The sequence below is a fragment of the Oryctolagus cuniculus genome, chromosome 2 (assembly GCF_964237555.1).
Source record: "Oryctolagus cuniculus chromosome 2, mOryCun1.1, whole genome shotgun sequence".
Taxonomy (NCBI): Eukaryota; Metazoa; Chordata; class Mammalia; order Lagomorpha; family Leporidae; genus Oryctolagus; species Oryctolagus cuniculus.
This window is the reverse complement of record NC_091433.1, coordinates 88,458,435-88,484,130: the sequence shown is the minus strand read 5'-3', so window position 1 is coordinate 88,484,130 and position 25,696 is coordinate 88,458,435. Positions and strand designations below refer to the sequence as shown.

The 25,696-nt window shown below is 49.2% G+C and overlaps 1 protein-coding gene across 20 annotated transcripts in view; it reads right to left on the bottom strand.

Annotated features, from left to right (window-relative positions):
* The window catches only part of TACC1 (transforming acidic coiled-coil containing protein 1), a 142,810-nt gene that overhangs the window by 105,597 nt on the left and 11,517 nt on the right, over nt 1-25,696 (bottom strand). For 3 of the 20 annotated variants that reach the window (XM_070068566.1, XM_070068568.1, XM_070068570.1), the window contains exon 2: nt 10,258-10,346. The exons of 5 other annotated variants lie outside the window; for them this stretch is intronic. Coding sequence is in view for 6 of the 15 variants with exons in the window: in XM_070068561.1 (XP_069924662.1) it covers nt 9,667-9,743 (77 nt within the window). In the remaining 9 variants the exon portion in view is untranslated. Of the gene's footprint in view, nt 1-9,666; nt 10,124-10,257; nt 10,351-11,445; nt 11,567-25,696 lie in introns of those variants that run through there. 12 more of the 20 variants (XM_070068565.1, XM_070068567.1, XM_070068569.1 and 9 more) reach the window with 11 other exon arrangements.

Here is a 25,696-nt window from a genome sequence, read left to right as displayed (position 1 = left end):
CTACTTGGGAGGCCTGCAGCCCATACCAGAATGCCTGGATTTGAGCCCAGGTTCCTCTTCCAATTCCAGTTTCCTGCTAATGTGTACCTCGGGAGGTAGCAAGTGATGCTTCAAGTACTTGGATCCCTGTGACCCACACAGGAGGCCTGGGCTGAGTTCCAGGCTCCTGGCTTCAGTCTGACTCAGTCCCAGCTATTGCAAGTCTTTGGAGAGCAAACCAGTGGATGGAATATCACTCTGTCTCTTGCCTCTTTCCCTCTCTCTTTTTCACACTGTCTCTCTGCCTTTCAAGTAAGAAAAAACTAATAATTTTTTAAAAAGATGGTGCCCAGTATTGGAAAGGATGCTATGAGAATGGTATTGTCATATACTGCTGGAAGAACAATGTGGTACTATTTTGAGGGTACAAACTTGTAATAAATAGCAATATTTAGAATGTTCACATTCTCTGACCCTGTAATTGAACCTCTAGGCATGTAAGTTATTAATCAGAGATGCAAAAAGAATTCTAAAGATGTCTATTAACCATATTATTTATATGAGCAGAAACTCTAACCATCCACCTAGGGGAAAATTAAATTATAGTACCTGCAGATAATGAACCACTAAGCAAACATTAAATGATATATATATATTTTTTTTAATGTTTTTTTTTTTTGACAGGCAGAGTGGACAGTGAGAGAGAGAGACAGAGAGAAAGGTCTTCCTTTGCCGTTGGTTCACCCTCCAATGGCCTCCGCGGCTGGTGTGCTGCGGCCGGCGCGCTGCGGCCGGCGCACCGTGGTGATCCGATGGCAGGAGCCAGGAGCCAGGTGCTTTTCCTGGTCTCCCATGGGGTGCAGGGCCCAAGCACCTGGGCCATCCTCCACTGCACTCCCTGGCCACAGCAGAGGGCTGGCCTGGAAGAAGGGCAACTGGGACAGAATCCGGCGCCCCGACTGGGACTAGAACCCGGTGTGCCGGCGCCGCTAGGCGGAGGATTAGCCTAGTGAGCCGCAGCGCCGGCTCTAAATGATATATATATATTTTTTAAAAATTTATTTATTCGTTTGAAAGGTGGAGTTACAGAGTCAGAGAGAGGGAGAGAGATCATCCATTTCCTGGTTCATACCCTAAATGGCCACAATGGCCAGAGCTGAGCCTATCTGAAGCCAGGAGCCAGGAGCTTCTTCTAGGTCTCTCATGCAGGTGCAGGGGCCCAAGGACTTGGGCCATCTTCCACTGCTTTTCCGGGCCATAGCAGAGAGCTGGATCGGAAGTTGAACAGCTGAGACTTGAACTGGCGCCCATATGGAATACTGGCAATGCAGGCAATGGCTTTACCCACTACGCCACAGCACTGACCCCTAAATATTTCTGAATTAAGTAAAAATAATATGGGGAAATGCTTATATGGCTAAAGGAAAAATAACCCTCTTTTTGTAAAATATTTGCTGGAAAAAATAGAAACTGTAGAAAAATGTGCCAACATGTTAACAATTGTCTCTGGGTGGGGTGCTTTATTTTCTTAATGATAGTCTGGGTTCTCTAAATTTTTAGATATTCTTTTTCAAAATGCACTTTCTGATCATAAAAAGAATATATGTCATGGAAATTTGGAAAAATCAGAAAAAAGAAAATGTTTATACATGCTGTTGAATTATTAATAAACAAACATTAAGAAGCTAAGTGTTGAAGAAGGGAAATGTAGCCCCCAGTGTGCCATGAGGCACCAGCAGTGAGGAGCTGTGGGCAATCACAGGAAGCTGTGGCTTCAGGCACCCAGCACTGTGTTGGGCTGCTCCCTGTGCTGAATACTTCTCCCCAGTTCAATCCAGGACGGCCACAGTGGCTTGGCCAACTCCCTGGTCAAAAAAACTTCACCTCTGGCTCCTGAAGTTAGGAGCAGACTCCCCCATGGCACCCTCCGGCCCCACCCAGCTCTAACTCACTGCATCCCAGCCTCTCCAATCCACTCCATCTCCATCCTCTCCTCCGAATCTCACCATCCCACGGGTACTACAGGCCACCTTGGCACCTGCTGCCCTTCCACCCGGCCTGCCTTTCCCTGGCTTCCTTCACCTGGCAGCTCACCCTTCCAGACTCTGGCAAGAGTCAGTTTCCTGGGGCCAGTGCTGTGGCGTAGTAGGCTAAGCCTCTGCCTGCAGTGCTGGCATCCCATACGGGCGCGGTTCTAGTCCTGGCTGCTCCTCTTCCCTGTATCATGAGCAAGGATAAAGGACTGAAAATCGGGTCTTTTGATGGGTTTTGTCCCCGCCTTGTAACTGAATGTCAATCAAAATTATGCTTAAAAACTAACTACCATGGACCACTTTGGGTTTTTTCCTCTCTTGGAAGCCCCCTCCCCTGCCCCGTGCTGCTCTGATTGGAGGTCTTTGACTCTAATAAATCTTGCTTTTTAAATCTCAAAAAAAAAAAAGATTAAAAAAATAAAATTTAAACGTAGGATTATCATATAATCTAACAATTCTACTCCTATGCACATTCCCCCCAACTGGCAAAAATCTGTACACCAATGTTCAAAACACAGTTATTCACAAGAGCCAACGGAAGGAGGCAAGCCAAGCCTCCATCAGAGCTGAGTGGACAGAGTGTGGCGCAGGTACACACAGAGACAGCATTCAGCTGCAAGAAGGAATGACATTCCGATACACGCTACAGCACAAGTCAGTCCTGAATGCACTATGCTAAGTGAAGTGAGCCAGACACAAAAGTACAAATACTGAATGATTTCACTTATCTGAGGGACTTAGAGCAGAAAACAGAGACAGAAAGTGGGATAAAAGAAAGCAGGGGCCGGGGAGGAAGACACCCGAGAGTCGTTGTGTGATGGACGCAAAATCTCTGAGCAGCGGGCTGACTTGCCCCAATTGGTAGAGTTGGAAACATACCAGGGGATTCCAATTCAATCCCATCAAGGTGGCATGTGCCAATGCCATCTCACTATTCCAAGTGATCAATTTCAGTTCACAATTGATCATAATGAAAGGACTAAGAGTCAAATGGAGCACATAAACAAGTCTAGTATCTGCTAACACTAACCGATAGAATAAATAAAGGGGAGAGTGATCCAACATGGGAAGTGAGATACTCAGCAGACTCATAGAATGGCGGATGTCCTAAATAGCACTCTGGCCTCAGAATCAGCCCTAAAGGCACTTGGATCTGGCTGAAAAGCCCATGAGAGTATTTCAGGCATGGAAAGCCAAGACACTCTGGCAAAAAGATCTCTGTGAGTGAGATCCCAGTGGAAAGAACAGGTCTTCAAAGAGGGAGGTGCCTTTCTCTGAAGGGAGGAGAGAACCTCCACTTTGACTATGACCGTGTCTAAACAAGATAAGAGTCGGAGAACTCAAGGGGCTTCCATAGCCTTGGAAACTCATAACTGGTGCATAGGGAGATTACTGATGCCATAAACAGGAGTGTCAATTTGTAAAGTCAACAACAGGAGTCACTGTGCACTTACTCCTCATGTAGGATATCTGTCCTTAATGTGCTGTACACTGAGGCTTAATGCTATAACGAGTACTCAAACAGTTTATTTCACTTTGTGTTTCTATGGGGGTGCAAACGATTGAAATCTTTACTTAATGTACACTAAACTGATCTTCTGTAAAAAAAAAAAATTATCAATTCCCAACTTGATTCTCACTGGGATTAAACATGACAATAGGTCTGATCTGATTTCATCATCATTTAAAAAAAATCATCTATTATTTTTCACTTTATGTTTCTGTGTGGGAGCAAACTGTTGAAATCCTTACTTAAGGTATACTAAGCTGATCTTCTGTATATTAAGATAATCGAAAATGAATCTTGATGTGAATGGAAAGGGAGAGGGAGTGGGAAAGGGGAGGGTTGTGGGTGGGAGGGACGGTATGGGGGGGGAAGCCATTGTAACCCATGAGTCGTACTTTGGAAATTTATATTCATTAAATAAAAGATAAAAAAAAATCTCTGAGCAGTGAGAAAGTTCTGGAGTGGATAGTTACGACGGTTGTACAGTGTACTTCATGCCACCGGACTGTACACTTAAAAATCGTTACGATGATTAATTTTATGCTCTTTGACAAACAGCCAGAGCAATCTTCCTCAGAGGGTGGACCTCCACGGTCCACGGCCATGCGGCACAGCACCAGCTCATTCCCAGGCCAAATCATGTACTCTGTGGACCACTCTGCTTCTACCCAACCCAAGACTTCAGAAAGTCCACGTTCCTAGCTCAGAACAGCAGCAGCCATGGCTGGGTTTTCTTTTTGCTTTTTTTTTTTCTTTCCTCTTCTTGATTTTCAGTACTGAAACATATACCAGCTGGGAGAAGCTCTAGGGAAAGGGGTGCAGTTGGCCACTAGAGCTAAAAGAAGGAAGAAATCGTGGAGCAGAACTGCACCTGAACTCCCTCAGGGTAGCGCTGTGGGTAGGAGATCCGTCTTACTTTTTTTAAAAAAGATGTACTTATTTATTTGAAAGACAGAGAGGGAGAGACAGAGAGAGAGCTTATATCCGATGGTTCACTCCCCAAATTGCCACAACTGCTGGGGCTTGGCCAGGCGGAAGCCGGAAGCCAGGAGCCAGGAACTTCATCCAGTCTTCTACATGGGTTCGGAGGCCCATGCATTTGGACCATCATGCACTGCTTTCCCAGGTGCATTAGCAGGGAGCTAGATCAGAAGTGGAGCAGCCCATACAGGATATGGGCACTGCAGGTGGTGTCTTTACCTGCTATGCCACAATGCTGGCCCAAGATTTCTCTTACTTTTAAGGATTTGTAGAGAGGGGGTTTTTCTTCCCTTAGCAACTCTTTTTACTATTTCAGTGACCATCACAGTCTAGAAGTTGTTGTGTCTAAACTCAATACATTCGCACAAGTAATTCCCTTGTCCTGCAACCATTTCCTTTTGAATTGATATCAACAGAGATGGGGCCAGCCAACTTTCCCTTAAAAACCACACATTTTCACATCCACATTTTAAAAGCTACAGCAAATGGGAACTGACGTGTTTTTAATGACAATAAAAATTGGGCGGTGTGAGGATAGTGGGCAATGCCATAAATTTGAAAGGAACAGGTTTCAGAAATGTTTATCCCTGGAGGCTGGCATTATGGCACAGCTGGGTAAGCTGCTGCCTGCAACACCCACATCCCATATGAGTGCTGGTCTGAGTCCTGGCTGCTCCACTTCTGATCTAGCTCCCTGCTAACCTGGATGGGAAGGCAATGGGAGATGGCCCAAGAGCTCGGGCCCCTCCACCCACATTGGAGACTCAGAGTTCCAGGCTCCAGGCTTCAGCCTGGCTCACTCTGGCCATTGCAGCCATCTGCGGAATGAATCAGCAGGTGGAAGATTCTCTCTCTCTCTCTCTCTCTCCCCCCTTCCTTCTCCACTCACCCCAACCAACCCCTGCCACCGTAACTCTGCCTTTCAAATAAATAAATCTTAAAAAAAAAGTTACTCATTTTGGGCCATGTTTTTTTGGGTCTAAAACGTCAAAGCCAGCCCCTCTGTCTTCATGTCAGAGCCATGTGTCCCACCGTGACTCACCATCAGAAGGCATTTCAGCTTAGCTGTTGCTGACTGTATCACTCACCAAACATCATACAGCATGTATCGGATCTACATGATCAGCATGTTAAACAGCAAAACCACTCAAGGTTTCAGAAAGTTCTCCTGACTTTGCCACTGGCCTGCTCTTTCATGCCAGGTTCCAAATGCAAACACTGGTCTTAAAATAGAACCAGTAAGAAGTAACAACAGGTGCCTATCTTGCATTCCAGGCGAACAAGCTACACAATTACTCAGTAGTGAATTAGGCACGCACCAGATTCCCCAGTGAATCCCAGGCTCTGTGTTATGTCATTCCCCGACCTCTCCACCAGTTAGTAACTGCTTGAAGAGACCTCTCAGCCACACTGCCAAAAATAATAGCCAACTCAGGAATTCACAATTTCCAGCATTTCCTCAAACTACCGTGGCCCCCAAATACATTTGGAAAATTCACCCCAAAATTGATCACAGGGCAAGTGCCTGCGATGCTGGCATCCCATATCAGAGCAGCAGTTCGAGTCCTGGCTTGCTCAGCTTCTGATCCAGCAGAGGATGGCCCAAGTGCTTGGACTCAGGTGGAGTTCCAGCCTGCTGGCTTTGGCCTGGCTCAGCCCTGGCCATTATAGCCATTTGGGGAGTGAATCAGCAGCTATAAGATCTCTCTCTGTGTGTGTGTCACTCTGCCGTAAGATCTCTCTCTCTCTCTGTCACTCTGCCTCTCTGTAAATAAATAAATAAATAATCTTATAGAAAGAAAAGTGACTGCACACAAATCAGCCCCCCCTCAGAAGACACCCAGCTCATTCATGAACATGCTGCCCAAGGAACCCAGCACTACATTCAATGCACAGGTTCCTGTGCATATCAATGGACTGATAGTAACTCACTAGGTGCCATGCCCTGTGCTAATAATATACACAACTTTTGCCATTTTTAAAATTTATTTTTAAATGATTTATTTGCTTTGTAAGTCAGAGAGGGAGAGACAGAGAGAGCTAGAGAGTCTCCAACTACTAGTTCACTCTCCAGATAACTGCAACAGCTGGGGCTGGGCCAGGCTGAAGCCAGGAGTCTCATTTGAGTCTCCCCTGTGGGTGGCAGGGGCCCAAACACTTGGACCATCTTCCGCTGCTTTTCCCAGGCCAGCAGCAGGGAGATGGATGGGAAGTAGAGCAGCTGGGACACAAACAAATGCCCAATGGGAAGCTGGAGCTGCAGGCGACATCTTTACCCGGTATACCACAATACTAGACCCCTAACTTTGGCCATTTTAAAGATGCAGAAATTTGCCCAAATGAAAAGTTACTTATTTTATTTTATTTAAGAGGAAGAAAGAAACAGAGAAAAGGAGAGAGAGAAAGAATGTTTGCATCTGCTGGTTCACTCCTCAAATGCTTGCGACAGCCAGAGCTCGGCCGAGCCGTAAGCCAAGAATTCAATCGAGGTTTCCTTACCAAAGCCAGCCCCTTGTTCCTCCAGCTTGGAGACTGTCGGCAGCTACAACTGTCAGTAATAACGAGTCTTAAAATCAGACATTTCGTGTTCATCTACACTTGGTTATATCTCACAATAGCATTCTTGTAAGAGATGTATCTATTAACTTGTAGTATCTGATTAAATTATTCTGAACACAAACTGTGAGCATTCTGAAACCTAATTTCAACATCAGCACATATGATTTCCACGCGCTTTTTAAAGGAAAGGAACAATAGGTTTTGGAAATGCCACAGCCGAAGTTGAACTTCCTTGCGGTCGGTGTTATCCACGACAGCCATGTGTCCGGCAGGAAACCTGCAGCCAGTGACCCTCACAATGCATCCCCCACTTTCCTGGCCCCTGGAGAGACTTGGGCTTGTATCTGTACTGTGTACAGACTCAGATAGAAAGCACACTTTTTGCTTTCCCTGTGTATTACAGTTCTGGAGTCTCTATTTCTAAAGAGCTGTACCTGTACACGCCAAGTGGTTTGTAAGCCACGCCTGCACGCGCTGATGAGACCTATAACCCCGATGCTGACTTCTCGTGTTCACACGCTCCATATGTTCACCTGGACACAGAAGGGCTGTGCTCCTAGGCCAAGGCCCACGATGGGATTTTATACGGATCACTTTTAGGTAAGGTTTGCAAAATGTAAGGTACGTGCAGAAGCTCATCTATTGGCAAACCTCTGGGAATCCAGTGCAAATGCAATGCCCGGAGTTCACTTCTTCAGCACGCATCCGAGAAGGATTCCTAGTTTCACTTCCAAGTTGCACAGGAAACCTGGCCACACAGCCCCGAAGATGAAATAAAACTTCATCGTTGGCTTAAACAATATTCTGTACTAACTCAGAGATAAAACAGCTCGTGATTCCCACACATGATCTTATGTCAACCTCCGAACAGCCCAGAAAGTCGGTGATATCATTTCCCTCCACAACTGAGAAAGCAGAGACACAGATAAAAGCTCTCCAACCCCTCAAGGACAGTGCCTAGAATTAAAGCCGCAGCTGCCTGCCTCCAAAACTCTTAACTTCACCCCAGTGTTACATGGCCTCTTTGGTTTTCAAAGGTTAAATCGACTTTGCAGCAGGCACTGTGGTGCAGCGGGTTAGGCTACTGCTTGGGAAAGCCTGCAACCCATGTGGAAGTGTGTAGCCTCTGCTTCCTTCCAATCCAGCTTTCCGGCTAAGGCACCCCTGGGAAAGAGCAGATGATGGCCCACACACTTGGGTCCCTGAAGCCCATGTGGGAGACCCAGTGGAGTTCTTGTCTCCTGGCTTCTGCCTGGCCCCACACTGGCTGTTTCTCTCTCTCTCTCCCTCTCTCAAGCGTTGTTAATTTTGATTCCTTCCTTACTTGGGAGGAGAGGAAGGGAACGGGTGTGTATTCTGCCAGCTGAGACAAAAGTGTGTTTCCTAGGACAGCCCCAAACCTCAGGTTGCAGCACCAGCTCTGAAGACAACGTGGGGGCCACCACTTTGTAGAAATGTGACCTTGGACAAGTGGCTTGATCTCTCGGTGCTAATTTCCTTATCAGTAAAATAAAGACATTAATAGAAACTAACTCAGTGTCCTTGGGGATTCAAGAACACACACACTATTTAGAAGTGTTTTGCACATCACACACGCTCAATAAGTCTCAATGGGTCTTAACCTTAATAAGCTGCCCACACTAAGTTTGGATTTGCATCCTGTGAACCAGGGGAGGCACAGCTAACACACCTGGTATTTACATATTCACAGCACTACTTTGCATTCGAAAGACTCTCATTAGTCTGTGGCGCTCACAGGAGAGCATCAGAAAGCTCTCCTGTGTGGCTGGGGCAGCCCACATGATGGGCAGGTGCATCTTTCTCTAACTCGCTTTGACTTTGGCTGAATTAAGATAAAGGGTGTGGATTCCTCAGCGCGGCCTCTCTCCGAGACTTGCACACACTCTGAAAAGTTTTTTTTTTTTTTTTTTTAATGAAAACATTTAAGACTGTTTGGGTTCTCGAGCCGTTATGAACACATTGTCTTTGTCGAGTTGCCATCTTCCAAATCGTGGCACTTGCTCTAAATCACGTTTTCTAAAAACTCCCCTTCACGGCTCGCATGACGGTACTTGGCGTCCCCAACTGTGCCTGTCCTAGAACAAAAGCCCAATTGCTGCTGCCACAACACAGCCCTGTTTCTGAGATCATCATGAGGCCCTCGGAGCAAACACGAGAGAGGGAGTTCTCGCAAGCGACAGGCGCGGAGCCGAAATTCCCGGCCGCCAAGGCCAAGGCGAGCTGTCCTAACACCCACACCTTCCTGAACACAGCTCTGTCTTGGGGAAAGTTCCCGGGTCCTGCAGGACACGTGCGCTCTCCTGCCCGGACGCGTTGCGCAAAACTCGCCCCCACCTCTCCCCAGCACAGCGCGCATACAGCGCCAGACCGCAGCGGAGTCCTGGGGGCAGAGCCCCCGGCCCGGCGCCCCCAAGGCGAAGCTGTCCCCCTACGCCAGCCCCCTGCGCCCCCCGAGCGCTAGCTCCCCGTGCCGCGAGCCGGACCCCGGCCTTCCCAGCCCTTCTGGGACAGAAAGTCCTGCGCGTTCGTCCCAGGCTGGCAAGCAGTCCCCCCAAGGTGGCCCCCGGAGAGGGATCTGGGACTCACGCGGTCTCCCCGAGCCTGGGGGACCTCTCCGCGGCGGGTTCCCGGCCCCTCGGGGTCTGCGAGTGTGAGCCTCCCATCGCTCGGAACCTGCGCCCCGGCGGCGCCCCCTGTGCTCCGCTCGCGCAGGGCTCTGCCGGGACCTCGGGCGGGGAGGCGGCGGGGCGGGAGGAGGAAGGGTGGGGCTGAGGGTGGGCGGGAGTGGCGGGGAGCCCAGCCTCGGGGTCCCGGCCGCCGGGGAAGTCCGGGGAAGCAGGCTGCCAATTTTCCCGCCCGCGGCCGGGTCTGGCCTGCGTACGGCCTTGGGCGCCCGGCGGCGAGATGCCGAAATCCGGGGGCCCTGCCCGGGCTGCAGAAGCGTCCCGGGCAGCAAGGGAGCCCTGGGGACGGAGGGCAGCAGGTGGAGCGGGCTGGAGGGCCGTGGCGCGGCGCTTCTCTTCCCGCTCGCCCTGGGTCTGCAGAGGCCGAGGAGGAAAGAGGCCCGCGGGTAGTTAGAGGAGCACCCGTGGGGGGCGGGAGCCCCGGGCCGCCCCGCGGGTGGGGCGTGGCCTTGCCCTTCCAAGGGCACAGAAAACTGGATGAGACTCTCTGTACCTGTAAAGTGAGAGCGTGTGTCCAGCCGTGTCTCTTCATGTCCCTGGCCGCTTGGGCTCTGACCACCGAGGATGAATCGTGCCCAAACTCTGTCTTAAGAAAAGAAAATAATAATGCACTCACCCTTTCCTCCTTGATCTGCCGACACCTGCCAATTTGCCCTTCTTAGGATAATATTGCATGGGCTGTCTCGCCCACACCTGACCCCCCACGCCACTCTGTCATCTGTCCTTGCCCCAGCGTGGGGGATTTTTTTTTTTTCTTTTGAACAGATCGGAATGTCCTTTTCTGCTAGAACCTATTCAGGCCCCACTGAGCCCTCCCCCTGTCATGCCATTCCACATCCTGACATATGACTCTCCAGAAAACAGAGGTTTGGTATCACCATTCACCCAACACTGGCGTGTAGTGGACCCTCCCCGTGCATCACTCCAGCTCCCCGTTATCATCTTCCTTCCCAGTGCCCCAACAGTGCTTGCCAGACCCCCAAATGTGGCATTTACCAGCCTTATTTTTACTTATTTATTTGAGAGGGAACGAGAGAGAGAGAGTCCCCATTTGCTGGTTCTGTCCCCAAACAGAATAGCTGGGTCTGGAGCCAGCAGCCTGGAATGCAATCCAGGTCTCCCACAAGGGTGCCAGGAGCCCCATTGCTTGAGCCGTCACTGCTGCCTCCCCAGGTCTGCATTAGCAGGAAGCTGGACTCAGGAGCCACAGCTGAGATTTGAACCCAGGCACTCTGACATGGGACCCAGGCATCTTAACGTTAGGCTGAATGTCTGGAGTTTTGGAATTGTCTCTTCACTTGTCTGTCTTTTGAAGGAGGAGTTCTTTAATGGCAGGGACACGTTTTTGTTTGTTTGTTTGTTTGTTTTAGAGATTTATTTTCATTTATTTCAAAGAGAGAAGTAGAGACAGAGAGAGATACAACTTCCATCTGCTCATTTACTCCCCAAATGGCTACAACAGCCGGAGCTGAGCCAATCCAACACCAAGAGCCAGGAGCTTCTTCTGGGTCTCCCACACGGGTGCAGGGGCCCAAGGACCTGGGCCATCCTCCGATGCTTTCCCAGGCACATTATCTAGGAGCTGGATCGGAAGTGAAGCAGCCATATGGAATGCTGGTGCTGCAGGCCAGGACTTTACCCTGCTGTGCCACCGTGCTGGCCCCCAGGGACACGTTCTTACCCTTGTAAACTAGTGGTTGTCTCATGGCTCATGCACAGTAAATATTTGCCGAGTGAATGAATGAGTCAGCAGCCAAGCACACAGAACTGTGGTCACCATGAATCTCATTCTGGACAGGAGGCTACAGAGAATAAAGACAAACGTGGCTACCTTTTAATTTGTCCAGACAGGATCAGAAAATTGAAAATAGAGACATATTTATAACAGATCTCTTTGTGGGCCACATTTCGGCTACCAGTTTATACATTAACTTTGGTGTACTTAGCAGTGTTACACTTAACAGTGCACTTAACAGGACGCTGCCACACTGCAGACCCCATGTGAGGGTTTTTTTAAAGTTTGCAGAAAAACAGAAATTACCAAATAAGTTAGGGGTGGGTGTTTGGTGTGGCGGTCAAGAGGCCAGTTAAGATGCTGGTGTCCCACACTGAAGTGCCTCATCTGGCGCCTGGTTCCGGCTCCTGATCCCAGCTTCCTGCTGGGGCTCACCCTGGGAAGAAGCAGGAAGGGCTCACATGAGGGGCTGGCTTTGTGGCCCAGTGACACCAGCATCCCATTTGGTAGCACCGGTTCAAGTTCCAGCTGCACTGTTTCCAATCCATCTCCCTGCTGGGCCACGCAGAAACCAGGAACCAGGGGCTTCATCCAGGTCTCCCATGTGAGTATAAGGGGCCTGAGTACTTTGGCCATGTTCTGCTGCCTTCCCAGGTGCATTAACGGGGAGCTGGATCGAAAGTGGAGCAGCTGGGGTTTGAAGGTCGCTTATATGAGATGCCTCCTCTGTGAGTGGCAGCTTAGCCTGCTGTGCCACAACGCTGACCCCTTCTGTGAACTTTTGAACAACCCCTTGTATGCATGGTTTTCAAAAAATGTTTACACCAACAATTGTGTTTTTTAATTCTACTTCCCGTGAACTTTTTGAAGTAACCTCAAAAAATATATAAGGGGCCAGCACTGTGGCATAGCAGGTGGAGCCGCCGCCTGCAGTACTGGCACCCCATATGGGCGCCAGTTCGAGTTCCAGCTGTTCCACTTCCAGTCCAGCTCTCTGCTATGGCCTGGGAAAGCAGTGGAGGATGGGCCATGTCCTTGGGTCCCTGCACCCACATTGGAGACCCTGAAGAAGCTCCTGGGTCCTGGCTTCAGATCGGCACAGCTCCGGCTGTTGCGGCCAACTGGGGAGTGAACCCAATTGGGGAGTGGATGGAAGACCTCTCTCTCTCTCTCTACCTCTCCTTCTCTCTCTTTGAAACTCTGCCTTTCAAATAAATAAATAAATCTTTATATATATATGTGTATATATATGCAGAGTGTCTTGAGATAGGGAAATAAACATTTAATAATGAAAACGTAGTGAGATCGGAATTGAGATTTTTGTGGGAAGGACTTCAAATAGCTAAAGAAAAGCTGACTCTTAGGAAATGGTTTTTAATTCAAATTATTCACATGTTCTATGTGGTCATTGACTGACATGCCGTTGACAGTGCAAACAGCCGGGTCAGAGCTCTGGTTCCCTTCAGAGAGCACTCAGTCTCTCCTGGTGAGAAAGGTTTTTATTCTCTGTGGTCATTCCAAGGGAACTGGATGGGGGGAAACAGGCAAGCAGGGTGGCACTGGGAACCTGGGAATGTCTCTTGCTTTAGGTAGACAAGACAGGCCGTGGGAACAGTCTAGTTAGATTAGTGTGGGAAGGCCCAGGGTGGGGCTGCAGAGACGGCTTGAAAGGAAGGGGAGAGAGTGAGGCTAACACCCCCTTGTGCTGCAGGGAAGCTGAGACATGGGAAGAAAGGAAAGACTGGCTCACAGGCTCCAAAGAGCACCTCCACCAAGACGGCGGTGGAGGTCCGCTTACGGACCATCTTGCCTTTGATGCTGCAGTTGCAAAACCAAACCAGGAGAGTTTGGGAGATAAAGAATCGTTGCTGTGGAGCCCTGATTATCTGCTCTGAGGAAATGAAGCGCCTCCTGTGCCCTGGGGGGTTCCGAAGTGGTACACTCAGGGCCGGCAGCCCTGCTGTCCCCTGTCCCCAGGCCCGAGAACCGCATGCCAGTTCTGGGGCTCAGGACCACCGTGTAGCTGAGGCACTCTCCACCAAGCAGAGGGCAGGGAGCTAACCGCTGGACACCACCAGGCATCCCGTCTGACAGAGACTACAGTGAGGATAAAGCCTTCTATTTTTCACGTCCTGTAACTTCTGCCTGGTGGCAACAGAAGCAGAAAAGGAGGAAGAGAAGAAGAAGAAGGGAGTGGGGGAGTCTCCGGGTCGGTGGGCTGCTGAGCGAGAGGACCAGCTGGGGCCAGCAGGGACAGGTGGCCCAAGACGGAGTGCAGGGGGGTGGGATTTGGATCCAGTATTAAGGTCTCCATTAGAGTGCTATAATTCTGTTAATGTGGTATTTTTATGTGTTTATATATTTAAAAGGAAGAGTGGCAGACAGAAAGATGGAGAGGGAGGGAGATGGGGGGGAGAGAGAGAGACAGAGAGGGGGAGATTCTCCCATCCACTGGTTCACTCCCCAGATGCCTGCAACAGTCTGGGCTGAGTCAGGTCAAAGCCAAGAGCTCAGAGCTCCACCTGGGTCTTCCACGTAGGTGGCAGGAACCAAAGCACTTAAACTGTCATCTGCAGCTCCCAGCGTGCACATTAAGGAGAAGTTGGGTCGGAAGCAGAGGCAGGCACACACCTAGACACTTCATCCAGGACGTGGGCCTGGCAAGCAGCAACGTAACCCACTGTACCGTGACGCCTACCCAGTAAGGCACTTTATTTATTTATTTATTGTGGAATACTTCTTTGATTTTTTGATTAACATATAATACTTGTCCATTTCCGTGGAGTCTAGTGCCATACTTCAATACATACACACAGCATAAACCAATGAAACCAGCCAACCAGGCTTTCATTCACAATAAGGTACTTAAGATTTTTATTTATTTATTTGAAAGATTTGCAGAGGAAGAGGGTGAGAGAGAGACAGACAGACAGAGACAGATCTTCCATGCATTGGTTCATTCCCCAGATGGCCACAACAGATAGGGCTGAGCCAGGCCTAAGCTGGCAGCCAGGAGCTTCTCACCGGTCTCCTACAGTAGCCCAAACACCTGGGCCATCTTCTGATGCTTTTCCCAGGCCATCAGCACGCGAGCTGGATCAGAAGTAGAACAGCCGGAACATGAACTGGTACCCATATGGGATGTCAGAGTTGCAAGTGATGGCTTAACCTGCTATGCCACAACGTGGGCCCCCCAATAAGGTAATTCTTTTAAATTAAAATAAATGTAAGGAAAAAAAGTGAAACTCAGGATTGTCTCTAAGATGGACAAATACATCCTGCAGTATGAAACCCTACCTCCAGAATCGGGCCACACTCAGGCGGCACAGCCCTGGGATTAAACAACCCTGGGAAATACTTAGCACGCTTTATGTGCTAGACTCTAAATGCTTTAGATGTTTCACCTCCTTACCGCTTACCACAACCCCCTGGGTAAGCACTTTTTAGTGCTCTTACTTTACACGTGAGTAGGTCGAAGCACGGAAGTGCTAAGCAGGAACAAGCCCACATAGCTGGAAACTGGCAGAGCTGGGATTCACATTCAGATAGGGCGCCTGGGCTCTTGGCTGTAAATCCTTCATCCTTACACTGCATACCCTCATTTTAAGACGAATACACTGAAGTGGAGAAAGCTAAGTGGTAGAGCCTATATTTAAAACCAGTTCTAGCCGGCGCCACAGCTCACTAGGCTAATCCTCCGCCTTGCGGTGGGCGCCGGCACACTGGGTTCTAGTCCCGGTCGGGGCACCGGATTCTGTCCCGGTTGCCCCTCTTCCAGGCCAGCTCTCTGCTGTGGCCAGGGAGTGCAGTGGAGGATGGCCCAAGTGCTTGGGCCCTGCACCCCATGGGAGACCAGGAGAAGCACCTGGCTCCTGCCTTCGGATCAGCGTGGTGCACTGGCCGCAGCGGCCATTGGAGGGTGAACCAATAGTAAAGGAAGACCTTTCTCTCTGTCTCTCTCTCTCACTGTCCACTCTGCCTGTAAAAAAAATAAAAAAAAAAATAAAAAAGTAAAACCAGTTCTGTCTGGACTACAAAGCTTATGTTCAACATTGATTTTTTTTCTTTCCTCTCATCTCAGCAATCATGCCACACGAGGATTCCCTTCAAAGGAGCCAGCTTATCTCAGAGCCACTTCATGCCTCCTCACTTGGAAGTTAAACGCCAATCTCGAGGTCACAGGATACACCTGGTCCATTCCTTCAGCACCACATCTTATCCTGGAAATCAGGTAGCAGAGGTGCTCCAAACCACTCTCCTTTCTGAACATGAGTTGGCAATTCTAGGTCCTTCGTATGCCATCGGTGTTATGGCACAGAGGGTTAATCCACCACCCACAGTGCTGGTATCCCATATAGAAGTGCCAGTTTGAGTTCTGGCTGCTCTGCCTCCCATTAGCTTCTGATAATGCGCCTGAGAGAGCAGCGGAAGATGGCCCAAGTGCTTGGGTTCCTTCTATCTGTGTAGGAGACCTGGATGGAGTTCCAGGCTCCTGGTTTCGACCTGGTCCAGCCCTGGCTGTTGAGGCCACTTGGGGAGTGAACTAGCAGATGGAAGACCTCTGTCCTTCTGTCTTTCTGTCACTCTGTCAAATAAATAAATCAATATTGAAATCAATCAATTGGGGCCGATGTGGTGACGTAGTGGGTAAAGCTGCCGCTTGCAAAGGAGGCTTCCCATATGGGCGCTGGTTCAAGTCCTGGCTGTTCCACTTCCAATCCAGTTCTCTGCTAAGGCCTGGGAAAGCAGTAGAAGATGGCCCAAGTCCTTGGGCCCCTGCACCTGCATGGGAGACCCAGAACAAGTTCCTGGCTCCTGGCTTCAGATCAGCCCAGCTCTTTGGGGAGGGAACCAGCAGATGGAAGACTTTTCTTTCCCTCTCTCTGTCTGTAACTCTGCCTCTCAAATAAATAAATATTTTTAATGGTTTATTTCCCATGTGATTTGTTGAACTATTTACTTAGTATCAAGTTAACTGTATGTGTATAAAGTTAATTGAAAATAGAGCTTAGTAAAAAATAAGAATGGGAATAGGAGAGGGAGGAACAAGAGAGGTGGGAGTGAAGGTGGGAGGGCTAGTATGATAGGAAGAATCACTTTATTCCTAAAGTTGTATTTATGAAATTTATTAAGTTTGCATTCCTTAAGTAAAAGGTTTCTGGAAGAAATATGGGTTTATGAAAAAAAATTCATGGCTTTCAATTTTTTTAGCACTAAAATAAGTTTATCTTTTAATTCCATTTTTCCATGAACTTTTTGAATTTCTCTTATATACTGTATCCTGAAACTTTGTTATGTTTGCTTGCTGTCTCTAACAGCTATTTTGTGGGTCCCTTGGGCTTTTCTGTAAATGTAGTTTGCAATGTTTCCCATTTTCCACCTCGCCTTGTTGCACTGGCTAGGCACTCCCATACAATGCTTTTTTTTTTTTTTTTTTTTTTTGACAGGCAGAGTGGACAGTGTGAGAGAGAGAGAGACAGAGAAAGGTCTTCCTTTTCCGTTAGTTCACCCCCCAATGGCTGCTACGGCCAGTGCGCTGCACCGATCTGAAGCCAGGAGCCAGGTGCTTCTCCTGGTCTCCCAAGCAGGTACAGGGCCCAAGGACTTGGGCCATCCTCCATTGTACTCCCGGGCCACAGCAGAGAGCTGGACTGGAAGAGGAGCAACCAGGACTAGAACCTGGTGTGCTGGCGCTGCAGGTGGAGGATTAGCCTAGTGAGCTGCAGCGCCGGCCACAATGCTTTCGTTTTTAAAGATTTATTTTATTTCTTTGAAAGGCAGAGTTATGGCTGGTGCCGCGGCTCACTAGTCTAATCCTCCTTCTGCGGCGCCAGCACCCCACGTTCTAGTCCCAATTGGGGTGCCAGGTACTAGTCCTGGTTGCTCCTCTTCCTGTCCAGCTCTCTGCTGTGGCCCAGGAAGGCAGTGGAGGATGGCCCAAGTGCTTGGGCCCTGCACCTGCATGGGAGACCAGGAGGAAGCACTTGGCTCCTGGCTTCGTATCGGCACAGCGCGCCGGCCATAGGGGCCACTTGGGGGGTGAACCAACGGAAGGAAGACCTCTCTCTCTCTCTCTCTCTCTCACTATCTAACTCTGCCTGTCAAAAAAAAAAAAAAAAAAAAAAGGAAGAAAAAAAAAAAGAAAAGAAAGGCAGAGTTAGAGAGAGAGAGAAAGAACTTCCAACTGCTGCTTCATTTCCCAAATGGCTGTAAAGGCTGGGACTGGACTTGGTGGAAGCCAGGAGCCCTGAGCTTCTTCTGGGTCTCCCACGTGGGTGCAGGGGCTCAGGCTGCTTTCGAAAGTGCACCAGCAGGGTGCTGGAATCAGAAGTGGAGCAGCTGGGACTTGAACTGTGTCTATATAAGATGCCAGCATCACAGATAATCTCTTAACCTGTTTTGCCACAGCAATGGCCTCAGGCCATTAAATTTTAATAAATGCCAATTCTACACCTATTTAAATAGTCACATTGGTTTTCTGCTTTATTTTATTAATTTCTTAATTACAATTTCAGTGTCACTTGATCATCACGCATAATCTTTTTTATATGCTTCTAGATTTTGTTTGCTAATATTTTATTGAAGGGGCCAGCGCTGTGGCATAGCAGGTAAAGCCGCCACCTGCAGTGCCGGCATCCCATATGGGCATCAGTTCGAGTCCTGGCTGCTCCACTTCCGATCCAGCTCTCTGCTATAACCTGGGAAAGCTGTAGAAGATGGCCCAAATGTTTGAGCTCCTGCACCAGCATGGGAGACCCAGAAGAAGCTCCTGGCTCCTGGCTGCTTTCTCTCTCTGCCTGTGCTTCTCTGTAACTTTGCCCCCCCCTACTTTAAGATTTATTTTATTTTATTTGAAAGAGAGAGTTACAGGGAGAGATAGAACCAGACAGAAAGAGAGGTCTTCCATCTGCTGGTTCACTCCACAAATGGCCACAATGGCCGGAGTTGCTTGGATCCGAAGCCAGGAGCCAGGAGCTTCTTCCAGGTCTCCCACGTGGGTGCAGGGGACCAAGGACTTGGGCCATATTCTACTGATTTCTCAGGCCATAGCAGAGAGCTGGACTGGAAGTGGAGCAGCCAGGACTTGAACCTGCGCCCCTTTGCAGGCTGGGGCCTTAACCCACTGCACCACAGCGCCAGCCCCTCTGCCTTTCAAATAAATAAATAAATCTTAAAAAATATTTTATTGAAGTTTTTTTTGCAAGAGACAGGTCCTCAACTCCAGCCATCTACCTGACAGGCGGCACCAGAGGCTACCTATTTCTGTTCGCTCTCCTGAACCCTGGTCACTTTGCATGTTGTGCCCAGACTGTAAGAGTCATTTTCTGTAGGAGTGGTTATAACACTCTGAATAGCCTCACATTAATTGTGAGGTGGAGGCCACGTGCTGAGGTTGACAGAGCCTGACTCCTTGATACCAGGGAGCTCAGAGCCAACCCAACCTCCCACCAACAGAGTTCTTTTATGTGGGAGAAAAATTAGCATAGATGATATAGCCGGTATTATTTTGAGTTTTTGTAAGACTCAGCCACATCACATCTTAATCAATACTCTGATCAGTAAACAGGGGAAAAGACAGCCCCGTTATATTGTGATCCAATCACCTGTCCCAGAAGAACTGCCCTGGGCGGAAGCCTTGCCAGTCCTCCCCTGCGCTGAGCCCACCCCTAATGCTCTGAGGCCTGCAGTCCAGCCAAAGCTCCCAGCACTCATCTTTCCTACATCTACCCCCACCGCAGAGTTCCTCTGATGTTTGCATCTCTTCTCCCTCTGTCCTGAGTCACGCGTTCATTCATCCGAATGCTACTCTCACATCTGTCCCACTCTGAAGCCGTCCCAGGGGCTCTCATCAAAATCCATATCCTCACATTGTGGTGTTGATGCTGCCTAACTATGACAAAAAAAAAAAAAAAAAAAAAAAAAAAATCAAAGCCAAGAAAGGGACTCACAGAGCGGAGCTGGAAGGGACAGCAGAAGCCACCTAGTTGCCCTTTCTTGTGCTAATGTAAGCAAATCAAGGTCGTGACATGGTTGAAGGTAGGGACTTGCCCAAGGTTACCAGGACAGTCAGTGGCAAAGCCAGAATCACGACTGAGGTTCCTACCCACTCCCACAGTCTTTGGTTTTCTCTTTCTCCCCCATCAGTATTTCCTTCATTCATACTTAATCCAAAGACTACAGCTCTGTTAATACAGTGTGGTTTTTTTGTTTTGTTTTGCTTTAAAACACTTCCCAAGATGGCCCAAGTCCTTGGGCCCCACGCACCCACATGGGAGACCTGGAAGAAGCTCCTGGATTGCTGGATTCAACTAGGTCCAGGCCCTGCCACTGCGACCATTTGGGAGTGAACCAACAGATGGAAGATAGGTTTCTCTCTCTCTCCCTCTCTCTCTCTCTCTCTGTAACCCTGTATCTGAAAAAAAAAAGGGGGGGGGGGCTGGTGCTGTGGCACAGCAGGTTAACGCCCTGGCCTGAAGCACCGGCATCCCATGTGAGCACCAGTTCGAGTTCCGGCTGCTCCACTTCCGGAGACCCGGAAGAAGCTCTTGGCTCCTAGCTTTGGATCAGCTCAGCTCTGGCCATTGAGACCATTTGGGGAGTGAAGCAGGGGATGGAAGGCCTTTATGTCTCTCCCTCTTCCTGTCTGTAACTCTACCTCTCAAATAAATAAATAAAATCTTTAAAATAAAACACTTCCCAGTTACACTTAGTGTCAATGGGAGGAATTACCCTTGGTGATTATCCTTTGCACGGCCTCTCAGTTTACTGCAAACAGTGAACCCTCCAGTCACCAAGACCAGAACCTTTTCTCTGGCCTGGAGGTGCGGCAGGGAGAGGGAGAACCCCTGGGACTGGAAGAGAATTGAGTCAGGTGACTGTCATGTGCCTGCTTGTATAGTGAGTTTTCAGTGCAAGTTCCCAGCCAAATGCTTTCCTGCCTAAGGGCAACCCAGAAAGTTCTGGATGGTGGCCAGCACTGTGGCGCAGTGGGCTAACACCCTGGCCTGCAGTGCCAGCATCCCATACGGGCACCGGTTCTAGTCCTGGCTGCTCCTCTTCCAATCCAGCTCTCTTCTATGGCCTGGGAAAGCAGTAGAAGACCATCCAAGACCTTGGGCCCCTGTACCCATGTGTGAGACCTGGAAGAAGCTCTTGGCTCCTGGCTTCGGATCGGCACAGCTCCAGCTGTTGCGGCCATCTGGGGAATGAACCAGCAGATGGAAGACCTCTCTCTCTGTCTCTGCCTCTCTCTGCAACTCTGTCTTTCAAATAAATAAAATAAATCTTTTTTTTTTTTTTGACAGGCAGAGCGGACAGTGAGAGAGAGAGACAGAGAGAAAGGTCTTCCTTTGCCGTTGGTTCACCCTCCAATGGCCGCCGTGGCCGGCGCGCTGCGGCCGGTGCACCGCGCTGATCCGATGGCAGGAGCCAGGAGCCAGGTGCTTTTCCTGGTCTCCCATGGGGTGCAGGGCCCAAGCACTTGGGCCATCCTCCACTGCACTCCCTGGCCACAGCAGAGAGCTGGCCTGGAAGAGGGGCAACCGGGACAGAATCCGGCACCCCGACCGGGACTAGAACCCGGTGTGCCGGTGCCGCAAGGCGGAGGATTAGCCTAGTGAGCCGCGGCGCCGGCCCAATAAAATAAATCTTTAAAATAAAAAAAATGTTCTGGCTGATTCCACCAGCCCCTCTAATACTGTGCTGAAGAACAGCACCTGATGGTTTGTCTTTCTTTTCTTCTTTTGTAGAATTCTGGCCGGAACAACATAAACAATTCTCTGTCTCTTCGTTTCAAGGTGAAGCAGCCTGTGCTAGCAGACATGAGCTGGTGCTGCAGACCTGCGACCCAGCCCTCTCTGCCAAGTGCCCACGTCCAGTCTGTGTTCTCAGGGACAGGAAGAGGGCAGCGTTTTCCTTTTTTAACCTTCTTTTGTTTTGCATTTCATCTACTTGTCATTTCTATTCCTACACAGTCATTCAGGGACAATGTGCCCTTTGAGTGCTTTTTATTGATGTTCCTTTTAAAAGCAGGCTATTTTTCTGTGCCCTGGCATTGTTTTCTGAGGCAGAACCTGCCTGCGATGCAGATATCTTGGGCTCAGCAGCCACAAGTGGCTATTTGGAATATTAACTCTCATACTTCTCTGGGTCTCCCATAACTTTGGCTTAGTGACCTGGGTATTTATTTATTTTAAAGATTTATTTGGTGGCCGGCGCTGTGGCTCACTTGGCTAATCCTCCACCTGTTGCGCCGGCATCCCATATGGGCACCAGGTTCTAGTCCCCGTTGCTCCTCTTCCAGTCCAGCTCTCTGCTGTGGCCCAGGAGGGCAGTAGAGGATGGCCCAAGTGCTTGGGCCCTGCACCTGCATAGGAGATCAGGAAGAAGCACCTGGCTCCTGGCTTCGGGCCGGCACAGTGCTGGCCATAGTGACATTTGGGGAGTGAACCAAGGGAAGGAAGACCTTTCTCTCTGTCTCTCTCTTTCTCACTGTCTATAACTCTACCTGTCAAAATAAAATAATAATAATAAAAAAGATTTATTTGAAAGGCAGAGTTACAGAGAGGCAGAAAGGAGAAATAGAGAGGTCTTCCATCTGCTAGTTCACTCCCCAGATGGCTACAATGGCCGGAGCTGCGCTGACCCGAAACCAGGGGCTTCTTTGGGGTCTCCCACGTGGGTGCAGGGGCCCAAAGGCTTGGGCCATCTTCTACTGCTTCTCCAGGCCATCACAGAGAAGCGGATAGGAAGTGGAGCAGCCGGGTCTCAAACTGGCACCCACATGTGATTCCAGTGCTGCAGGAGGAGGCTTAGCCCACTATGCAACAGCACTAGCCCTTATAAACAAATTTTTTAAAAGAACGGAAGGCAATTGATTTGCACTTTTCCATGTTGCAGGAAGGGGGCGCTTCAAACAAGAATTTGGTCTCTCTTCTCTCTCTGCCTCTCCTCTTTCTCTGTGTAACTCTGACTTTCAAATAAATATAAAAATAAATCTTTAAAAAAGAAAAAGGGGCATCCCATACTGTGGCATAGTGGGTAAAGCTGTCGCTTGCAGTGCCGGCATCCCATGTGGGCACTGGTTCGAGTCCCAGCTGCTCCATTTTCCATCTAGCACTCTGCTATGGCCTGGGAAAGCAGTAGAAGATGGCCCAAGCCCTTGGGCCCCTGCACCCACATGAGGGACCCGGAAGAAGTTCCTGGCTACAGGCTTTGGACCAGCTCAGCTCCAGTCATTGCAGCCAACTGGTGAGTGAACCAGCTGATGAAAGACCTCTCTCTCTCTCTCTCTCTCTCTCTCTCTGCCTCTCTTTTCTGTGTAACTCTGACTTTAAAATAAATAAATAAATAAATAAATAGTTTTAAAATAAGAATTTCATTTGTGTAGTCTTGGCTTTGGATTTTCCTATTTTCTTGCCTGTAGCCAGAAAGTTTTTATATCTTCAACTCCTTGACCTATTTTGCTATGGATGCTATAGCCATTTTCTCGAGCATTTGGGATCTAAAAAGGTGTGGGCAGTCGGAGTGAGAGCCACAGATTCTGTCTGCTGACTTCTTGGCGCCTCTTTAAATGGTCCCCGGGGGAAAAATGAGCCATTCTGGGACCAGTGTTGTGGTGCAGTGGGTTAAGCCGGCATCCCATAAGGAAGTGCTGGTTTGAGTTCCGGCTGCACCGCCTCTGATCCAGCTTCCTGTTAATGCACCTGGAATGGCAGCAGCAGCTGGCCCAAGTGCTTAAGGCTTTGCCATTCATATGGGAGGCCAGGATGGAGTTCCTGGCTCCTGATTTTGGCCTGGCTCAGCCCTAGTGTCATGGCCATTTAGAAAGGGAATCTGTCAGCAGGTGGAAAATCTCTCCCTCTCTTTCTTGTTTTTTTTTTTTTTTTTTTAATTTTATTTATTTGAAAGTTAGAGTTACATAGAGAGAGAAGGAGAGGCAGGGGGAGAGAGAGAGAGAGAGAGAGGTCTTTCATCAGCTGGTTCATTCACCAACTGGCTGCAATGACTGGAGCTGTGCCGATCCAAAGCTAGGAGCATCCTCTGGGTCTCCCACGTGGGTGCAGGGACCCAAGGACTTGGGGCATCTTCTACTGTTTCCCAGGCCATAGAGGAGAGCTGGATCGGAATTGGAGCAGCCGGACTTGAATCAGCGACTATATAGGATGCCAGCACTGCAGGCAGTGCTTTACCCACTATGCCACAGCACTGGCCCCAATCCCTCTCTTTCTTTGCTTCTCTCTCTGCGTCACTCTGCCTATCAAATAAATAAATCAAATCTTTAAATTAAAAAAAAATAAGCATTCTAGTCATACTTCTAGAACAAGGCAGAGACTAAGACAGTCAGTACATGAAGGGAATTTGCAGGGGCGGGGGGTGGCGCTTGAGCAAAGTGGACAGAATGTGGAAAATGCAATACCTGGATTGCCTGGACCACAACACTGAAGGGCAGCCAGAGGACACAAAAGCTGACCTGTGGACCGTGTGGCCCCAAATCCCACTGCACGCAGGAACTGTCTGCTCGGCATTCCTGACTGGTGGGCAGCCAAGCTCTGCTTGCCAATCGTCAAAGCTACTTCCGGCAGACACTCAGATCCCTCTCCAGGAAGGGTCTCGGCAGCCCACTTAGCTGAGGCCCTCCAGCTGCTACGCCTTCCTGGTCTGTCCCAGCCTTGGAGCTGGGATCAGGTTCTTCGGCAGGCAGAGCATGGCCGTCCCACAGATACCTGTTTCTGCCCAACACGGGGCTCCCCTAAGGGTCAATCTTCGCCTTGGTGGAGCTCCCATGGGCTAGGCTGTATCACAGCCTGAAGTTTCTTCCACACGGTCTGGCTCTCTGTTGCCTTTCCTATACATTGCTCCTCAGTCAACCCTCCACACGGGAACCACAAGGATTGCCTAGGGTGTGAACTATTTTTTAAAATTTTATTATTTGACAGACAGAGTTAGAGAGAGAGGTAACGGCATGAGCTGCGCCAACCCGAAGCCAGGAGCCAGGAGCTTCTTCCGGGTCTCCCACATGGATGCAGGGGCCCAAGGACTTGGGCCATCTTCTGCTTCCCCAGGCCATAGCAGAGAGCTGGACAGGAAGAGGAGCAACCAAGATTAGAACCGCCACCCATACAGGATGCCAGCACTTCAGGCCAAGGCTTTAACCCGCTGCGCCACAGCGCCGGCCCCTAGGGTGTGAAACTATTGTATATGACACTATAGTGGCAGAATCATGACACTGTGCGTTGATCAAAACTCACAGAGCTTTATAGCACAAATACTGAACCTTAATGTATATAAGTTCACTTAGGAGGTCAGGGGATCCCAGGAAGGAACGCAGACTGTGACAAAACAATGTGTCTCACCGTCATATGAAACCAACTTCACTGAAGGGAGCATGGGGGGAAGAGACAGACCTCAGTAACTCTGGGAGAGAGCGGAGCCTGTAAAGATTAAAAGCAAAAGAAACCACAAAAGGCAGTGCAATCTGGCTGATAAAAGCTGTTTCTCAGGGCTGGCACTGTGGCATAGCAGGTTAAACCGCTGCCTATGACGCCAGCATCCCATATGGGTGCCAGTTTGAGACCCAGCTGCTCCGCTTCTGATCCAGCTCCCTGCTAATGCACCTGGGAAAGCACTAGAAGATGGCCCAAGTGCTTGGGCCCCTGCATCCATGTGGGAGACCCGGAAAGCTCCTGGCTCCTGGATTCAACCTGGTCCAGGCCCTGCCATTGCGACCATTTGGGAGTGAACCAACAGATGGAAGATAGGTTTCTCTCTCTCTCTCTCTCTCTCTCTCTCTCTCACTCTCTTTCTCTCACTCACTCATTACTTCTCTCTGTAACCCTGCCTTTTAAATAAATAAAATAAATCTTAAAAAAAAAATATGGGCGCCAGGTTCTAGTCCCGGTTGCTCCTCTTCCAGTCTAGCCCCTGCTGTGGCCTGGGAGGGCAGTGGAGGATGGCCCAAGTGCTTGGGCCCCTGCACCCGCATGGGAGACCAGGAAGAAGCACCTGGCTCCTAGCTTCGCATCAGTGAACCAACGGAAGGAAGACCTTTCTCTCTGTCTCTCTCTCACTAACTCTACCTGTCAAAAAAAAAAAAAAAGAAAAGAAAAAAGAAAAAAAAAAACTTATTCAAATAAAAAAAAAAGCAAGGGGTGTAGTTAAAAAAAAAACAATAAAGGGGGCTGGCACTGTGGTGCAG